General features: G+C 39.6%; 1 protein-coding gene across 1 annotated transcript; it reads right to left on the bottom strand.

The window, feature by feature from the left end:
* Nucleotides 1–10,780: 10,780 nt before the first annotated feature.
* On the bottom strand, nt 10,781–20,813 carry LOC131228225 (sucrose synthase 1-like). Its single transcript, XM_058224115.1, has 16 exons — nt 20,663–20,813; nt 19,191–19,317; nt 18,099–18,228; nt 17,850–18,001; nt 17,206–17,398; nt 15,922–16,040; nt 15,579–15,795; nt 15,408–15,503; nt 14,609–14,782; nt 14,363–14,479; nt 14,086–14,252; nt 13,508–13,732; nt 12,746–13,064; nt 11,725–11,969; nt 11,499–11,637; nt 10,781–11,108 (listed from the first exon to the last, which is right to left on the bottom strand). The coding sequence occupies exons 2-16, from the start codon at nt 19,286–19,288 to the stop codon at nt 11,076–11,078; spliced, it is 2,424 nt and encodes an 807-aa protein (XP_058080098.1). The 5' UTR covers nt 19,289–19,317; nt 20,663–20,813; the 3' UTR covers nt 10,781–11,075.
* Between the last annotated feature and the right edge of the window lie 405 nt (nt 20,814–21,218).

Genomic DNA, 21,218 nt, shown 5'->3' with positions numbered 1-21,218 from the left:
TAAATGTTACTAATGCAATGCAATATGTGGTGCGAATGAAATGACCATGCTGGAGTGAAGTCGGGATGATAGTACGAAGTATCACAGACTATGAGGTTTATCACAAAGGACTTCTATCCAAACTAGTCTCATACCTAATTTGGATAGTCAGGCTTAATGTGGTAAACTCCTGATCTCAGGTTAGTCGCGCGCCCCAACCGAAATCCTAGCCATTGCGAAGGTATACGTAACAAATAGTTACGCACCACCAGCCCGAGTGGATCGTGAATGAATGAATGAATGAGTATGCAACTCCTGCTCAATAAGTCCACATATCAGTACAGTTTATCTCTGGGATCATCACCGGGGTTTAGTATACTCCAAATGGCACTATCTTTCTCCTAGCAGCACAGTCCAAGTGAGCGTAAGAAACCTCATTATCCGCCTGGCCAATAGTCTGTCAATACCTATCCAGCACGTCGATAGCAGACCCATTCACCAGCTAGTCAAACTCAGTCTAGTAATGTCCCCTACCCTCAGGTGGGTAAGGCTACACCCTCTCTCAACCGACCACGACATAGTGGGAGATGCGGCTTCCTGGTATTCGGCACTCGGGCGCTCATGTATCCACTCGGTCTCGATGTTGAGGCGTCCTCTAGTACCAAGAGGGTTTAGAAATTTTCACCCAGGGACATCTATATCGCCCGTATGCTAGAACCAACATTTTCGGTGTCCCATCTGGCCATCCACGATATGCCTGTGGAGGCTACGACCCTGATGTCGCTAGAGCACACAATGTAAGATACATGAGTCATACAATTCAGTCATGCATCAATCCTGCGCATACCGTGCGCTCATGTGAGATAACATCTGCCTATGAGGGAGTCTCATAGCAACATGCTCAATGACATATGCAATGATCAATCACATCTCATAACAAACATGCAGATGATACGTATGGGTATGTATAATGATGTTATACTATCATGTACTCATAATCGGCATCGTCAATCGGAATCGGTGAGAATGGGCCTAACAAGGCCTAAGGGAAGGTCACAATGTGGACATTCAATCATCATTACCCGTCAATGAGGACATTTAACCAACATTGCTCCCAAGGAGTGACGTACATAAACATCAATATATACATCATGGCGAAATCACGCATCACATCGGTCCTCATATACATCATTTTGGGTCTCTCACAAGGGCCACACACTCATCGCATTAGGCCTCACTCATGGGCCGCATATACATCACGTTGGGCCATATCATATGGGCCTTACACATTGCAATGGGCCTCGGCACATGGGCCATGAATACACCACATCAGGCTTCACGACCCATGGGCTTGAAATACATAATAGGTGAGCCCTACACATGGGCATCAAATACATTACAATGAGCCACAACCTATGGGCCTAAAATACATCTCAATGAGCCACGCCCATGGGTCTCAAATACATCACATTGGGCCTCGCCTACGGGCCTCGAATACATTGCAAGTGGCCTTAAATCTATTTCACAGGTAGGCTACATACCTAGGCTTACACGTCACTATGGCCCACATCACATGGGCCGAAAATACATCACAATAAGCCTCATTATATGGGCCAGAAATATATCCCAATGGGCCTTGCCCATAGGCCACGAATACATGGCTACACCAATTATGATAAGTCTTATACTATAACCACTTCACACGTCACATATTTAATGGCTCATATTTGGTGCTGCATAGTTAAGGGTCAAGAGCCACATTTCATCGTACCATTTACGGTTTAGAGATCACACATATAGAATCCAGGACCTTGATAGCATTAGCTTGGGTAACATAACCCTACGTCACATTCAGTTTAGTGTACAACTTAGTTATATGTGATTCAAGTGGCGGTATCTATATCAATAAGCACAAACCTACGTTGTTGAATGGCCATCAATGCCACTTGATTTCTTACGGTTAGGTGGTCTTGTACGTATTTCACATTCATACAATTAGATGACTACATATACTACATATACTCCACCATTGCCTATGATTAAGTGACTATACATACATCAAATACCTACATGATTAATGGACCAAACAGGTATATCACACCTTCACACCACTAGAATCTACGTATTTGTTATAATTAAACATGTTTAAGGGTTTAAAGACAAGTCACATGATCCTATTACTTAGGGCCGTACACTAACCAAAGTGCCAAGTGATCAAGGGTTGTCCACGATCAGCCCATTTAAGAGATTAATCATCATTACTTCAAAAATTACAATACCAGTTCATCATATGTTTAACACATGAAGATTAAAAACTCTTGTCGAAGAGGCCTAATGGTTGGCCCAAGGCTACCACTGATGGGCCTACATGGCATTCACTTAAAATGGGCCTCAACATTCTTGGACCCACAAATAAATGGAATTTACAATGAGTTCTATATGGTGGAGCTCATGGGGCTTTCCTATGAGGTTAAGTCGTATGTGACCCACTTAAGACTTAGGTCTACTTTGATTTTAGTACAAATCCTAAAATAATATGAGGAAGTGGATGGTCCGCATGGATTAAATAGATACCCCATGTGGCCTTAGGTTGGATTTAGGTTGGATTCAATAGTTAGGTCCTTATTCTCACAGCTTTGTATTGCATGGTCCAATTCAGGTTGGATTGACTGATCTTTGGGACAATGCTCTAAAGGGTACCCAGTACATGGGCTAGATGGGTTGAATATCTAATACATCATCAAGATAGCCAATAACAAAAAAAAAAAAATTTGTGATGAGAGTTTAATTTACATTATTTCATAATGTACGGCTATCTAATCATTGGATGGGCCTGATTCATGGTAACATACCGTCAAAATGGTTGATAAAATAGATAAACAGTGAGGATCTTAAATATATATCATGTCATAGTCATGGTGGATTAAGTGACATAACACTTACATCAAAGTGGGCCATATCACACACAGGTTGAGAGGTTTACCCTCCATTAAATATTCATAATCATGTGTTGGACCCACAGAGATGTGGTTCATAATCCAGCCCATCCATTATGTGTATCCCACTTGGTTGAGGGGTCAAACCAAGTTTCAGATGCATCAAAATTTCAGGTGGACCCCACAAAGTGCTTTTATATACTTGAGCTCCGAGTTGTATGAACGGTTCAAAGAGATCAAAGCTACATGGGTCCCAAAGTGATGTATTTATTACATATACAGAGTTCATCTATATTTTTATTTATTTATTTATTTATTTTAGAGATCATTTTATAGCATTATCCAAAATGAATCATATCTAAAGATTAGACCTCCCCAGAAACAGTAGTGGAGATAATGATTCCACCATTAAACAATTTACAGGGCCCACCTTAATATTTATTTTTTCATCCAATCTGTTCATAAGGTCACAAAGACCAAAGTTAAGGGGAAAAACTAATTTCATATTGGTCCAAAACTTCTATGACCCAAAAAGGGTTCCAATGGTAGTCGTTCAATCCCTGGTGCTTTTTGTAGTGTGGCCCACTTGATAGTTATATCTATCTCTTTTCTTTTTTTTTCCTCAATGCCTTAGGACAAGCTCACCAAATGGATGGATGGTTTAGATATAACATATACCACATGATCAGACCCATAAAATTACTGATTTATTCAGCTTCATCAATTTATATTATTATTATTTTTTTTTTTTTATGGTGTGGGCCACCTGAGTTCCGTATATGGCTGAAACTTGGGGGTGACCCATTTTTAAACGGGACCCATCAAATGCATGGGACTGATGTTCGACACACGTCATGGTGGGGCCTGTGGTGGAGCCCACCTCTTTCCAGCGTCAGCAGAGACGCTCCTTGCTGCAGTGTCAGATGCTGGCAGCAACAACGTCAGTGCTGTTTTGTATTTTTTTTTTCATATTTGAGGCCCACAACAGGACAATCCAGTCCATCTGTTGTGTGTGTCATATGCGGTGGATGGGTTAGTCTAAGTTTCAAATGCATAAAAATTCCAAGTGGGCCCCCAGCAAGTACTTTTATATGTTTTAGCATGTCTTCACATGATTTTTAATGGTGGGGCCTACCAGAGAACTGTATTAGTTCCATTTTTCGGCTCAACGCTTAAAATGAGCTAAAAAATTGGATGGACGGCATGGATTAAATACATACATTATGGGTGGGACCCGTTGTGGACCCACAGCCCCTGCCCCTTTTACAATGCAGCTGGGACGTTGCTTGTTGTAGCGTCCGCTGGACGCTGGCAGTAGCGTCTCACTCCCTCTATATATATATATTTTTTAAAATTATTTATTTATTTATTTTCTTTTATATATATATAAAATTTTTTTTTGTGCACATGTGTGCATGGGGGTGTGTGTGTGTGAGAGTGTGTGGCCAGCTTAATGGGCCACACTTGGATGATTTGAATGTCATACAAACATTTTTGTGAGGCCCACTATTAATGGGTCCCACATGAACTCTATAATAAATTTATTTTATTTTATTTTTATATGTTTTCTCCTATCCATCCACACCATCAATAACATCATCATCATTATTACAATTTTCTTTACCATCAATCATACTATTTTCATCATCCACACCATTCCTAACATTTATTGCAATTATCATCACCATCAATCATACTATCTTCATCATCCACACCATTAATCACATCATTATGATCAACATCATCTCCACCATACAAAAACACAACAAAAACAAAATAGGAATGAGTAGGGTGGGTGTACTCATTTTCATGAATTAGATGGATGGTTGAGATAGATGGAAGGGATAGGATTGATGGAGTTGATGGCCCACCAAGATCACTCCTCTCTCTCTCTCTCTCTCTCTCTTTTGGAAAATGGTGAAATGTTAAGGGATGGAGGGGTATTTATAAAGAAATTGATAAAATTTTGGTTAAGTCAGGCTAATATGATTAATATTAGCTTAGCCTAGGATTACGGAAATTAATTCATGATTAGTAGTTAATGGTGGATTAAAAGAGCATGGGATGGCATGGTGTGATGATGTCATACATGAGGTGTGGCATGGAAGAGAGTTGACTTTTCATGCACATGAGAGAGAAGAGGTATGGGTGTGTGACATCACACACATGGGTAGAGATTCTCTCACCTATGTGTGGCATGTACATGTGTGCATGACATGTATTGTACATATGTATGGAATGAAATACATGGTGTCATGCGCACATGATACACTTATTATTCTTCACGGCGTATCTCACTAACGGAGTCTTATACCGACACACAGGTGGTACCTCCATGATCGCGGTGATGGGGTGATCAATATGAGATAGGTTTCGAGGTCTTGGGGTTCCGGTCAGTTGGGATGTACTATGAACGGCCAATCCAGGTCTAGCTAAGGGCATCGATCATCATGCACATATGCATGGAAAATAGTACCAAATGGACCAAGTGTTACAAATGGCTCCGATCAAAATGTGGCCCTGCATGATAGACTATTCAAATCAATTGGGCCCCACATAATAGATGGTTCACAACAAAGGTGGGACCCACATGATTGATAGTGGACATCAAAGGTGAGGCGCTCATGATGAACAACCCATATTGAACGTGGGGCCCACATGATGTATGGTCCATATCAAGGTGGGCCCATATAATGAATGGTTCACATCAAAGGGGGGGCCCACATGATGGATGGCACGCATCAAAATGTGGTCCAGTATGACGAAACATCCACATTAAGTGGGCCCCATTTGATGGGCAGTCCACATCAAAGGTCGGGCCCACATAATGGATGACGGTCATTGAAGGTAGGCCCACATGATAGTTAGTAGACATTAAAGGCAAGCCCACATGATGAATTACACATATTGAAGGTAGGACCCCACACAATGAATGGTCCACATCAAGGTGGGCCCATAGAATGGATGAAATGGGCTTCACATGATGGATGACCCACATTTTAGTGTGGCTGCTCATAATGGATGGTCCACATCAAGTGGGGCACACTTATAATAGTCTACATCCAAGGTCTCGCATGATGGATGACCCATATCCAAAGTGGGCCACATGATAGATGATCCACAAAGAAGGTGCACCCCACATGATGGACAATCCACTTCAAATGTAAGGCCCACACTATGGACACATCAAATGTGGACTCCACGTGATGGGGGATGGGCAGTATACATTGAGGGGCCCCACGTAAAGGACAATTAGCATTAATGATGGACTCCATATGATGGATGGCCTACATCAAGGTGGGCCCCTAATGAAGAATGGTCCTCATTCAAGAGAAGTCTTGCATAATGGACAACTCGCTTTAAAGGATTGGCTCGCACGGTGGACGATCAACATAAAATGTGGGCTCCATATGATGGACGATCCACATCTAATATCCGATATAATGGATGGTCCAAATGTCTTAAAATATGAAGATTATATATAGCCATCCAGTCTTAAGCCATTTGGGGCATGGTCCATTTATAATGAGATTTACCAAAAAGACCATCTGAATTATTCGTATAATGGAGTTTTTGTAATCTTTAAAAATGACATCAACTTGTTCATCCCTATTGTTGCTTGTTCCTGCAGGAGCCAATCAGCATGAGCTACATGTAATTAAAGAAGATTTACAGTGTATGTGAAGATATACGAAGATATAGAGAGAGGATTCAGCGGTTATGCAGCGCATCAAGCAATGACATGTCATCCATGAAGCAAAAGTAGCCAAATGAAATGTAGTCAAGTCAATAAAGAAACATATATTGGTTACTAGAATAAGTGGCAAGTTTAGAAAGTGGGGAAGCATTCAGAAAGCAGAGCAGTGCTAGAACAGTTATAGCAACCATCTGAACATGGGAAGCACCTAAATAAGTAAGCTCGAAAGCTATAAACAACAAAAAAAAATTAACAAGAAAAGACATCTCATACGAACCAAATAAATCAAATCAAATTTATCTTTATATTATTTTTTACTTTTCAGCCAATCATTTATATTCTATAGTGTGATCTTTTACTTTCACTTGTTGTTTACATTCATTAGTATATTTTGTAGCAGTAATCAAGTAGTAGTTAACTTTAAATGTAATTCGAGTCCACATTCATATGTTAGATTCAATTTGAGTATCAAGCAACATTCTACGATCAAGAAGGCATTTTGCAATTGTTCTCGATGTCTGACTGTAAGAATTCAATTTTTTATTTGTTCTTATCTATATTGAAAAGTTTTTTTCGCATGGAAGGCAAATGTGTAACTCATCTTTAGAGGACGAACCCTATCCTTTGAACATCGCCTAATTATTTTAAACATACTACGCGAGTGGTTGAATAAGCGACTGATCTTAAACGACATACCGTATTCACCTATCTTATCACTTGGGGTCATAGTTGTCCAGTTTGAATCGAGCTGCACATTCAATTCTAGCACACCAACATTCATACTGTGTCAAAACTGGGCCACAATACAACTACCATTTTTTAAAAAAAAAAAGATACTCTTATTTAAAGGTTTTAAAAAGCGCTTATTTCAAATAATAGCTTTTCCAGCTTTGAAAAAGTATTTTTTATTAAACAAGCTTATTTAAAACAAGACCTAGAATAAAAACAGCTTATTAAAGTAGTTCTTATATATATGTGTGTGTGTGTGTGGGGGATGTACTATGCTCAACCTCACAAGACCGTCCCATGAGGTCGAGTTGTGTGGGCCCCATCGTGATGCGTTTCGAACATCTACCCCATTAGTCAGATGCACCATTCCATGCGTGGGCCTAGGTCTCAAAAATCAAGTCAATTCGTGACTTGTGTGGGCCACACCACATACAGAAGTGGGGAGGGGCCGTGCACCATTAAAACATTCATAATCATTTTTTGGGCCCATCGAGATGTGGTTTGCAAATCCAGCCCATCCATTATGTGTGTCCCACTTGGATGAGGGTTCAGACCAAGTTTCAGCAGCATTCAAAACTCAGGTGGGCCCCACCAAGTGCTTTTATATGTTTTTGGCATGTCTTCACATGATTTTATATGGTATGGCCCCCCTGAGTTCCGTATACGGCTGATTTTTGGGATATCCCATAATTTAGAGGGGACCCATCAAATGCACGGTGTTGATGGTTGACACGCATCATGGTGGGGCCCACACAGCTCGACCTCACGGGAGCTTATCGTGAGGTCGAGCGCATAGTACCTTTTCCCTATATATATATATATATATATATATATATATATATATATATATATATATATATATATATATATATAAAGCTTATATTAAATTAGAATAAAGATGCTGAACAAATCCTAATATTGTGTGTTTTCAATTCGGATTGAACAATTTGGATCGTATATAAACATCACGGTGGATCCTAAAAAGGTTTTAACGGCAAACATTTCCTTCCCCACAATGTCCAGTTGTTTGGCCCACGGATCTTGTGGATATCTCACAGACAGACATCAGGTGGGCCTCACCTACATCTTGACAATAGAACTTGATTGGTTGGGCAGTCACTTGGCTCTGACCCGACCCTACAAGGAAATTAAAGTGGGAGCGGCTACAGTAAAACCAGATGGGTACGTGTGCGCCTTTGGTTTGCAATATCTACTGTACGTCCATAGAATGTTTGACTTGGATGGATTTCTCACAAACATCAAAGTGGGCCCCACCTAGCTTCCGACCACAGGAAGTTCCTACGGTGCCCTGGATCATTCCCCATCAGTGATGGGCCAATCACTATCCTAATAATCGAAACAGTGGACTTTAACAGCCAATGCAGCTTTAGGCCATAGCTCATGTGAGTCCCACCAGATGAACAGCCAAGATCACCAAAGCTTTGAGATGCTTGTCTGATTCTATGCTCAGGAAAGCATAAGTAGTCAAATTCTACTTGCACCTTGCCTTCAAGAACCAAGACCCACTATCTTGGATTTTACAAAACCCGACTCAGTCCATACCACCCATGGATCGTCGAGCGAGAGACTGATCCCACCACAGGCCGGAAACATGCAAATTCAGGTACTTGGCCCATCAAAGTCCTATTTATAGCTGACCATCTTTAGTGGCCCAGCCCATTAATAAACTGATCTATATCTGAGTTAGCCCACCAGGTCAGATCAGGATCCATAATACTAACTCGCTAATTAGATCAGTCTGGTTGGAAATATCTCAAAGTTGACCTGACCGGACCTTTAAATGGGCCAAGTTTGGATCACTCAAAAATAGACCCGACCCTACCATTCAATTAAAGTAATTAAGGCAATTGAATAAAATAAAAAATCAAACTAAAGAAACACATGCAGTTAAGTGCTCAATGAAATTCTATATTAAATAGGAAATAATAAATCAGACAAACACAGCTTACACCTGACCCACAGGTAAATGGGTCCATTCTCGATCTTCTCAGTGGAGTCTAGACACAATCCAAACCCAGCTTGTGTGTACTTGGACCCAATTTAGACCCATAACCATTATTCACACCTACATGGTTCCCAAACATGTCAACTCCCCGTCCAATTCCCAGCATTTGAGGAGATGACACAGGAAAAGACGTGATGAGGTTGATCACCATCTTTCTCAGGAATAACCATTCCGAATCCACGGAGCCCTCTGGACTCCTCACAAGCTCTCTGGACTTCTCATAGAGCTTCCTTGTAAATATAAAATTAGAAATAATTTCTAATAAATTTGAACTAAATTAATTGATAATAAAAAAATGAATTTACAATCCTTTATATGATAAGCTCTGGATTAAGTTTAGACTCATAGCTCCCTAAAAATGTAACTTACTATAAATAATAAACTTACTATTTATAGACGGTCATGATTCCTACTAAACTTCATGGTTTTCAGCCAAAAATAATAAGTGTCTAATTTCGCCTAACACATTATTCTTCTAATTTTTCTAAGCCCTTTTTCATGTTGTAGATGACTCTAACAACTCAAAGGATCAAAAGTTATGATCGAACTAAAACTTACTATTTATAATAAAAATGAAAATAAAACTAAAACTTACTATTTATAATAAAAATGAAAATAAAATAAACTTTTGACCGTCGATCTGATGAAATCTCGCAAATCTGGCATAGGCAACCTGGAATGGTGGGTTGATTGGCTAAAGTAGCTTCTCCTACCCTAAAATCATGTATGATATGTTGAAAAACTCATTATAGTTTGCAAGATAGGACTATTTTAAAGTTCTGACGGTCCTGATCACCTCCGCCTCTGATCGGGCCTAGTGTCCACGACCGGCTCTACATTAGGAGACAACTCCACATTACTGTGGTAAAGGGCAATCCAAATACATCCTCAAGTACAAAGCTATACCCTGTTTGATTAGAACTAGGTAGGGCGACATGAAGCCTGTTTCCAGCAGGCTTTCGTAACCATGGTTATTGGTGACTCGGACTGACTCAGTTGGTCCTGAGTTGAGTCGGGGCTGAATCGGCCTTTCTTGCCTGAGTTAGTCATGACACGTGGTATCAAACCGAGCTGAGTCGATGACTCGTCCAAGTCTAAATCCACGTTCATAATGCATATTTCTATACCACTGGTGTGCTTTTGTCATTTGTCATGTTTCTTCATTTTGCTATAACAATCAATCATCATCATAGCATTCTTAGAGCTGTTCGGGTGCGGCCTTAGGCACCTGATATCAAACCCATCAGCATGAGCCATTTGTAACATCTCAAGTCAAACTCACAAGCCTCTTACCCATTATCAATTATGGCAGTGAAGCAAGTCAAAATAGAAAAACTCACATTGGATTTAAGGATAATCATACAAATTTGACACAATTCCCAGTGAGATTGGGAAACCAATGTTCCTTGAGCATTGAAAACAAATCACAACTCGCAAACTTTGCATTGCATGCTGGTATAAATCATACACTTGTTCGTCGTATACAAAACCTGATCAAAACAAGAGAGCAAATGCTTTCCTAATGCAAGCTCGAACAATCCGGTGCAATAATACCAACACAAAAAATGCTAGTTATTCAAAAGGGAAAGGAAAATTGATAACACGCGACGTGCATCTGAATATGCACATGCAAGAAAAATCCCACACATCCCACCCCACCCACGCTCTCCTTATTGCCAGTGATGGGAATGGAGCTACGAACTGTTCTTCACTCATCCGAAGCCAACGGTACAGACAGTGCCTGAAATGCATGAATTTGTACAATCAGTAAAGGCATTGATGTGTTTATTATTTGGAACTCAAGAGGGAATGGAACAATGCTTGAAAAGTTAAAATCAACTCAAATATCAGTGAGGTCTGAAAACTCAAAGGGCCAAACATTGGATGGATGGGATTTTCAAAATCCTAGTGAGTTTCAACAGCTAGGACTCTTCGATGCAGGAGAAGCAACTGGTTAGAAGGATCATGCAATCAAAGGCCAAACATTGGATGGATGGGATTTTCAAATGTATGATATTTGGGGCATCTGCCAGTCAGACTGGGGACTTGCAAATTATATTTAATTGCAAGTATCTGCCAAATTTCTACATCGCTAGTTTTATTTAAGCTTCTGAGTAGAAAAGGAGCTTACCAGCTTACGGTATTTGAGTGCATAGAACATCTCAAGATAGCGCCGGGTCTCACGTCTCTCGAGCTTGGAGACATACTTCCAGAAGCCATAAACACCAGCCAATGTCATCAACCTCTCAGAATAGATCTTCCACGTGTACCTGGATCATGGATTAAACAAGAAATGAGAATTCCTTAATTTCAAATTACAAAAGTGATTAAGCGTAGCCAAAGAAATAAATCATTACTTTTCGTAAATGCGCTTCAGACCCCCCTGAGAGATTATATCCCAGTGGGACGGATCTTTCTTGCATTTTGTGAAGAAGTCGACAAGAAGGTCGGCAGCCTTATCACCGTGGTAGGGATCAATGTGGTAGCCTGAAACACCGTGTACTATAATCTCGGCGGGCCCTCCGTTATTTGTCGCGAAAGTAGGCAGACCACAAGTCATGGCTTCAACGACCGTTAGCCCGAAAGCTTCGTACAAGGCAGGCTGGAAGCCAAGAGAAACATCACATTGACATTATACAAACACTAACTAGGAGTACTGATCATCAAAGAAACAGCATTCAAAGAAGAACGAGTAAAATGCTATATGGGTAATGGTCATTCTGATAGCTTACAGAGGTTTTTGCAAAGAGCTGATTTTCCCGAAGAAATATATACACTGTTCTTTGATAAAAATAAAAATAAAAATAAAGGAAAAAAATACACTCTATTAAAGGTGTATTGTTAAATTAGATTATTTATTTATTTATTTTATTATTATTATTTTATTTTTTTTGGGGGGAGGGGGGGAACTTGTGGATTGCATGCAAATCAAGACCCAGTCAGCTCAGTTTCCCCATGCATAGTGACTAATCTCGTTCTCGGCAATTCTCAGCTCAGAAATTTCTCAAGAGTTTTTCAAAATTTGAGGTTTCTCTTGGGATGTTATCAAGAAAACTGTCCTACCATCATCATCACCTGGGCTTGACCAGCAATGAGAGCACATTATCAAGAAAATCTCGCCGAAAAATAAAAATATTAAAAATATCAACTGCAATTTAATAAATATTTTTAATATTAATATATATAGATTTTTACTATTTCTTTCTGTGTTAATATCACGAAAAAAAGGTGATATTTTTAAAACTGCCAATATTTTTAAAATCTAGAGATAATTTAGTGTAAATTTCTATCGATTAGTAAGAGTCAATCTCATAACTGAAGATAAAGTCTCCCAAGTCAAATCCTGAGTTCTTAAACGAAGAAGTGCATTGACAATACCTGTACAAAAGCGCCCTTTGTGTCCGCAATGTAACGGTAGAGCTCACCATTGCGCACCCTATTCATTTGAGCTGAAATCCATCGGAACTGGCCATTCAATTTGTATGTTTCAATCAAAGAATTCATTTTTGTCATCTCAGCTTGCTCCTCTCTGTCCTTTGATTCTTTCCCGTGGTCGCCGGCCACCACTACAAGGTTAACTAGTTCCCTGAGGCGGGAATTCTTGCCGTACCACTCAACAAGTCCAGTTAGGTTCTTAACACGGTCCAGCCTCGCCATGGAAAATATTATTGGCTTGTTCCGGTCATTTAACATGCATCTGCAAGAATCCCAAGTGACAAACACTATCAATCTAAGTTTATATGTGGACACAAGATATGAACCCAACACACCCGTGCAATCGTGTAATATCGAAAGATAGTTCTGTCAATTCCACACATGCTGCCACGGTGACAAGCTGGCACATGGTAGAACATCCAAGCTACCCATCAGGTAGGTGACACTGTGTAGATGCCATGGCCCAAAACTCAGCCCAGTCCACTCCTAACGGGGCCACAACATATAGGCGTTTCTGATATTCTAGCCCTCCATTAGTTGAGCACACTGTCAGCCACCTGATCAGAGTGGATCAGATTGATATTTGGCCAGGGCATCCATGTGGTGATGCCCACCCAATATAGTATCCATGCTATGTAAACCTCTAGATACAAAGAACGAGGAAACATAAGGAACATAGAAAAAGGGTGAAGCAGAGGCTCTCACATGTGTTCTGTGTTCTCAACAGGACTGTAAAGTAGCTCCTCAATTTCAGCGTGGAGAGTGGTAAGCCGTCTTTTCTCCTCTGAATACGGGAAGTAAATATCCATATCTGCTCCTGGTGAGACAATGTTGAACTTTATATCGAAGACATCAATCCCGTGAACCACTCGGTAGAGTTCAGGCATAGTGAAGGCAGTGTGGCTTTCATACTGTCCGACAGTGTCCTTGCTGGAAAAAATGCAAAATATAAAGAAGTCAGTTCTGGTAACGTCATTATGTCAAGGAAAAAAATAGCAAGGCATTCCAACAGAAGTATACTGATCGTCTCCATGAAATCAAGCTAACTCATGAGTTTAAGTAGAGCTTTAACCACTGGTTTGAAAATTTTGTAATCCTTTTCATATCATGCACTTAGATACCAAGGAAAAATTATATACTAAATTATCCAGAGATGGAAAAACTAGATCAATTAAAGGATACCCTTCTTTTTTTTCAGAAAATCATGTAGGCTTTGAAGGGTTAAAGAAACAAAGTTCCCTGTTCCATAGCAGTAATAGAAATCAGAGAGGGGTGTATAATACCTTCCAGCAATCTCTTGGAATGTACTGGTGATAATAAAGTCCGTATGGTTCATGGCAATTAGATCAGCTGTAAATTGGCAAGAAAAATGGTACTTCTCATCTAGTTTTTTCCAATATATATCAGAATCTGGATACTTAGTTTTTTCCAGGGCATGAGCAATAGTACACTGCATGAGCAAACAAAAACATGGGTCATGGACAATATTCAAGATAGAAACTAGTTTCGACAGAAGCTACTCAGATGAGCTTCAGTTACAAATATTTCTGCGAGACATACCTGTGTAACTCCCAATTTATGTGCGAGCAAAGATGCAACAAGATTTCCATCACTATAGTTTCCAATGATCAGATCAGGGTTGCCATTCAACTCTGCTGCAAGTTCAATTGCAACATCCTAATAACAGGACAAAACATTAAGAAATTTCGAAAAATAGGTAGTCATTCATTTGAATAAGAAGCTTGATTGCTATAAAAGATCAGCTTAAAGAGACAAAATACTGATATTTTCTAATTAAAGATTTACCTCTGTATAAGTCTCCAAATAAGGCCACACATCAAATCGTGAAATCCATTTACGGAGAATTCCCTTATTGGTTCTGAAAGGAACACGCAGAATGCTTGAATGATCTGTTCCAAGGACTTTCTCAAGACGTTGACTGCAAGTAGTCCCTACTGCATCAGGGAGTAGTCTAGTCACCTGTGTTCCACAGTAAAAAAAGGCATCATGAGGAAGGCCAGAACATCAACCCCATCCTTGTAATGGGAATTAGAAATTAGAAGAGAATTCTCAAGTTTCAGGCCTGTTTGGATAGGTTGAAACCAAAACCTGGAACTGGAAAGCCTCCATAGAACCCTTAAATGTGGAAAATGACGTCAGCAGAGGAAAAGTATTTCCTTTTGGCTGTTTGTTTTGCAATTTTCAATGGAAATGCTTAAGATCAAAGGTCAATTAGCAGGAGCTGTCCCTTGTACCCATGGAAACTAGATCTTTTAACAGGTTTTTTGAGGGAGGAAATGATTTTACTCGTTTTTCTTTTTTGAGGAAAAGCTATGAAAAGGAAAATGATCTCTTCTTCTTCCTCTTCTTTTTCTTTTTACCTTTTGTTGTGTTTTTCTTAAACAGAGAATCTGTCACGCAAGGGGAATTCATTTTATTTTCCATGGTCTACACTGTTTTCTCTCTAAACAAACAGGCAATGGAAATTTGTGATTCCCAAAATTTGGGCGAGAAATGATTTCTTATAGGTTCTACGATAAGGAAAGAATCAGGGTATTGGAGAACATAGGCCACTCCAGAAGCAAATGATCATCATGAAACTTACAATGAGAATTTTAGGCGTGATATCAAGGCCTTGCTGCTTTATTTTGAGAAGCATCTCATGCTCCAAAGCACGAACTTGATCCAAAATATAAACAACCTGCAGAAAGAACAACTCAGCAAAACGAAATTTTAGAGGTGAAAAAGTAGATGCATTCTTTAATAGGAAATATACCTGGCCCCCAGTATCGGGCAACCCCAGAACATTAGATTGGGCAAAATATCCATGAGGAGAAAGGATCACAACATTAAACACCATCGGAATCCTCCCAAGAAACTTCTCTAAGGTACATGGTTCGGGGGCCTCAAGGAGTTCCAAGAGCAGATGAACCATCTCTAACACACGGCCAGCTGTATCACCCCACCCTTTCTCTAACCCCATCTCTTGGAATCTAAACATCACATATGCACAAAATAAAATAATAATAATAATACAAATGCTATTCAATAATCACATCCTTTCAAAAAAAGTCATTTAAATCAAATGAACTAAAAAGGAAAATAAGCATCTTAAGTACTTGTGATCAAACTCTGAATAGGGTGTCTCAGGAGGGAGCATCGACAGATATTCCTCTGCGTTCCTCATAACAGCTTGGAGACCATTAAGACTGTGAATTCTGTCATTCAACATCATTGTCTGCACAACATAATCAGGTGTTAAATGTGTTTAAATTGATCCATTGCAGTTAGTGATTACTCTTAAACCTTCATATAGAATATTATATCTGGATTTTTTAGGTTGTGGGCATGACGAGCATAGATGAGACATGAGCATATTAAAATCTCCTCTCTTCTCCATTCCCTTACATCATGCATTAAGTTCTTCCAACATATTCTCATGCAGACAATGTTATATTCCTTCTTTCTCAATTACCTAGTTCTCCCATGAAATTCCAAATTCTTTATATAAGCTCAGTTAGAGAACTGTTAGAGCATACAATCTTCGATGTATGTGCATTGCAGTATATTTGAGTGTGAGAGTGCAATTTCAATCGTCCTGTGGTGCACCATATCTCTGGAGATGATGGTGTATCTTTTAGATTTCATTAGCATAAGTAAACATCGTTGTCTCTTGTGGATAATGGTGCACCATATTTTGAGCTTATTTCTTGTAGATGATTATTATTATAAATAAAAGAAACTAGAGGAGGGATGCATAAGTTCTCTCTCCTCCTCTCCCTATTTCTAGAAGAACAAAGGCTTGCAGCCATTTCCAACAACAGATTTCCTGTGTCTCCTATTAACTTAAGAATGACAATTTTCTCTATTAGCAGGTAGAAAGATTTGCTAATTTTCAAGCACAGGACTGAATTTTGGTAATCTCTTAATATTGTTGGGGTTAGCCTAGATTTTATCATCATCATCATCATCATCGAATTATCCCAGCTATTTGGGGTCAGCTTTACAAGTCCTGTTTTACCAATCATTCCCATCTCTTTACCAATCATTCCTATCTCCAAGATTGGAAATAACCAAGCAGATTTAGTCATAGATTTTTAGGATTTTCCTAATTCCCAATTTTTAATTTCCCACTATTTTCTCTCTGACCATTTCTTTTTCTTTAGTTCCTTTTTTGGTTGTTACTACTAGTGCAATGAATGGGCTTTCTGCTAGTTTATATTAGAGCTTAAGCTATTTTCTATATTGTTCGTGAAACTCCCAGGATCATTGCCAACTGTAGTAAGATAATAATGAGCAAGATAACCATTTTTTGAGAATGATATTGACTCACGTAATTATATATTTATGAAGAAAAAAAGGAAAGATAGAAGACCTAAAGAGCAGAGAGGCATGTAATTTACCCTCCCCTTGTAGTTATGTGCTTGGAGGAAATCAAGCAGTGGATACAAGCTCTCTCTGTCATGAAACATTTTTGAAGAAAGGTGCCGATTTAGGAACTCTACACCATTGCCAATGGATTTTGACAGAGTAGGCCGAGGAAAAGAATCAGTGAAGGGCTCTAAGTCCAGCTCGAGCACAAAGTTATTATTGGAGCTGTGCATAAAAGAAAGCAACTTTATTAGAAAACCCAAAAGATGCCTACAAAAATCAATAAATAAAGAAAAGATAGAAATAATAGAAACAGGAGCCAAGAGAATTCTTCTTGCCTTCTTATCATGATGCCAATCCCTACATGGGGCCCAAGGGCTCACCAATGATCACAGGCCATTCAAGTCATGAAAAATGCTCATTCTGTCCATTTTACAGTCCCGTATTCAAATGGCGATGATCATCCAGTAAGGGTACATCTTGGGCCATTTATGATCCACGGGGGAGCCATCTGATCCAATGGTCATTGTGACCACTTGTGCCCCACATAGGAAATCAACTGTAATAATATATGAATAATTCACACTTGACCATAGCTAATATAAATAAAACAACAGCAATTATGATTATAATCCTTCATAGCACAAATGTTTATAAGTCGAATAATGGCAACCACCTCCCATTCACAAGATCTTCCTTAAACTTCAAATACTCAGGAATGCTCAGCTCCTCCACGGCCATTTCATTCACATTCATGCGTATATATTCCCAGACACCAGGCCTCGGACGAACAGCTAGAGCAACCCATGGAGGGGAAACTATTGCTTCCTGCATCACATAAGAATAGTAAAATAATTAATATAAATAACAATCATAATCCACAGGACCCAATAAAAATAAACTCAATCAAAGCCATAGATCTTGCCTGTGTCGCTCTCAAAACCTCTCCAATTACACTTCCCTTTATGTTATGCTTATCCCCTTCAGATATTACAGCTTCAAACTCAGTTAGCACCTGGTGCCGTTGCAGGATTCCCTTCCCCTGGTTCACATACCTGCAAAGCCATGCAATGCATTGGCAGATTAGTGAGGCAGAACAGATGCAACAATCCAGTATGTTTTTACAACAGTCGTGCCCTTCTTTATTATGCTTTCCTCCACAATCACAGAGCTTCAATGAAGCCACATTCACAGCAAGAACTTAGCACATTACCATGACCAAAAAATGCTAGTTGCATATAACTTATCCCAGTACAACTGTCCACCTGATGATGAGAACCACCTGATTTTCAGGCCATGCTATGTACACAATGACGCCCACCTAATTAATGGCCCAGAGGGTTTTGAAAAGGAGCCCTCGCATGCGTTGTAGCTGGTATGCACCCTGGCTTTTTAACCATCAGATTGCGCTTAAAAGTGCAATTCTGACATGGGGCATGCAATTTTTCCTGGTTAATGCTATGTGATACATTGGAATTGCACTTTAAATGCAAAATGAGGGTTTGAAAGCTAGGGTGTATACTAGCCATGGAAATTCAATGGGATAGCACTGTGAGATGAGGTTTTAAAAGCTAGGGTGTATACTAGCCATAGGCAAAAAGTGTTAAGTGCGATTTTTATGGGGCACACACCAATTTTCTTGATTAACTGCTATGGGGTATATGTCGGATTAAAGCCAAGATGTGAATTAGTCATGCGACCCACAACCGGGCCCAATCAAAACGCACGGCCAGAATCTGGCACAAATAGAGAGAATGGAACTGGAAATCCTGGTAGTATATATTAGCAGTGACAATCATATGGACATATTGTAAATATAAACAATCAAGCTATTCCATTTAGGATCTGCTGTTAAAGATTTCATCTCCAGAGATCAATTCCAATATCCTAAAATGAGAATTTCAGCAGCCAAACAGCAACATCCAACAACCCCAAAAAAACCCATCTTGCTACAATTTTAATTACATTTGTTACTGGTGAAAATGGAAGTAAGAAAAGATCAGAGAAGAAGCCATACCTGGTGAGAATGTAAGACAGTTCATTCCGATGAGCATTCAGGGATTCGCCCAAACGGTCACGGAGGCTGTGAACACGAGTCAGCCTGCGGTCGGCCATGACTGCTCTCTGCTATCAAAAGCCTCAAACTGAGAGAAGAACAAAATAATATTAATTAATTAAAAAATTTTAAAAATGAAACAGAAAATGAATTACTCGTGGGAAAACTACAAGGACATATACTGTCCCTCCCAACCATCTCAACCCTACATCAGGGACATGCTGGGGGTGATCAGAACCGTTCATATGGTGGGCCACCACATGCATGGATATTAGCTCAAGGATTAAGCTGATTGGGCAATCCCAGCTGTCCGATTTGTGCAATTCTCGGCCAGCTCAATTGGATTATCAATCATCCACTTGCAGACTACTGACACCAAGCCCAACTAATCAAACGGTTCATGGCTCATCTACAAGGTGGCCCACCAGAGTAGAAGTCCTGATCACCCTCAACAAAGTCCATGCAGACCGCAGAGACGGAAAGAGCAAAATGCTTATTGACCAAGAAGAGAAACGAGGATTTTTCTTTACTGAAAATAGTTTTAAAAAATGACGCTGTAATTCAATTTACTACGAAAACCAAGCTCAGGAAAATAGCAAAAAACCCCTATACAATACAATTTTCTTCGAAAATAAGATCGGGAAAATAGTAAAAAGAAAGCAAAAAAATCCCAAGAAAATGGCGATATAATGAATTTAATTCAAAAATCAAGCTCAGGAAAATAGTAAAAAAAAATTCCCAAAAAATGCGATCCAATGCAATTTACTTCAAAATGAAGCTCGGAAAATAGTTTTTAAAAAATCCCAAGAAAATGCTAATACAAAGCATTTTACTTCGACAATCAAGCTCGGAAAAATCGAAAAAAAAAAACGGAAAAAATCAAGAAAATGGATGAAATTCAGAGAATCATTACCAAAACAGGAAATTTTACAAGAACTGCAAAACTCGATCACGATTTTTAGAAAAAAAAAAAAATCGAAAAGATAAAATCGGTGAATTGGCAAAACCGTAAATATCCATAAAAGGCCTATCTAAGGGCGGGAAAAATGGCAAAAACCGTAAAATATCGGAACTTCTAGACTATATATGTATCGCAAATTATCAGATAAACAGGCATTGTAAGCAAACTTTCATGCGCGTAGGACATCCGGCTCGCGAAAAAGGTGGGCCACACCATGAAAATAACTCGCCGATAAAATCAGATCGATCCGTTCATTTCTGGGCCACGCATGGCCATCATCTGTCCATTGATTTGTGTGGACTGGAGATCTCATGGCATGGCCTGCCGTTTTTCCATGCTCTGATCTCCTACGCAAGCGGCTCGTTGGCCTGAAATCGAAGAGAATGACGATCTTCGACGAGAAATAGACGAGATTGAGCTTTGAGCTTTGAGCTTTGAGCTTCTCGAGCTCAAAAACTCGTATTGAACGCACCTACGGAAGGAGAAAACGGAAAGAAACGGGGAGAAACGAAAAAACGAAAATGAGAGATGAAAAACGGGTTTTTGCGATGAGAAGAAAGAGCGGATGAATGGGTTTAAATAGAAGGGGAGAGGATGAAAAGTCGTGTTCGAGAGAGAGAAGAAAAGACTCTGATTTCTGGTGAAGTTGCTTTAACAGCTATTGTTACTACCGTCGATTCCTCTGTTTACAGAAAACCGCTTTTCTTCACCGTTAGCGGATTTGCTGTTGCAGAACCGCTGCGGAATTTTTTTTAAAAATCATTTTTTTCGTTTTTATTAAAATTTTAATTTCTCGAGGGTAGTTTTGTACGTTGACAACGCTTGTCTCACGGCTGCGGGCTTTGGGACAGGAAACGTCTTCTAATCCTGTTTTACGCAGCGGGTAAAACACCTAAGCTTGTGGGGCCCACTATGTTGTCTGCATGAAATTCACTCCGTCCATCAGGTTCTATCCTTGATACTAGTAGCTGGGGTAAAAAATCAGCCGGATATACTGATCAGATGGGCCACACCATGGGGAACAGTCG

Source organism: Magnolia sinica, chromosome 15, assembly GCF_029962835.1.
Source record: "Magnolia sinica isolate HGM2019 chromosome 15, MsV1, whole genome shotgun sequence".
Taxonomy (NCBI): Eukaryota; Viridiplantae; Streptophyta; class Magnoliopsida; order Magnoliales; family Magnoliaceae; genus Magnolia; species Magnolia sinica.
The sequence above is the reverse complement of the archived record's forward strand: the minus strand, read 5'-3'. Positions and strand labels throughout refer to the sequence as shown.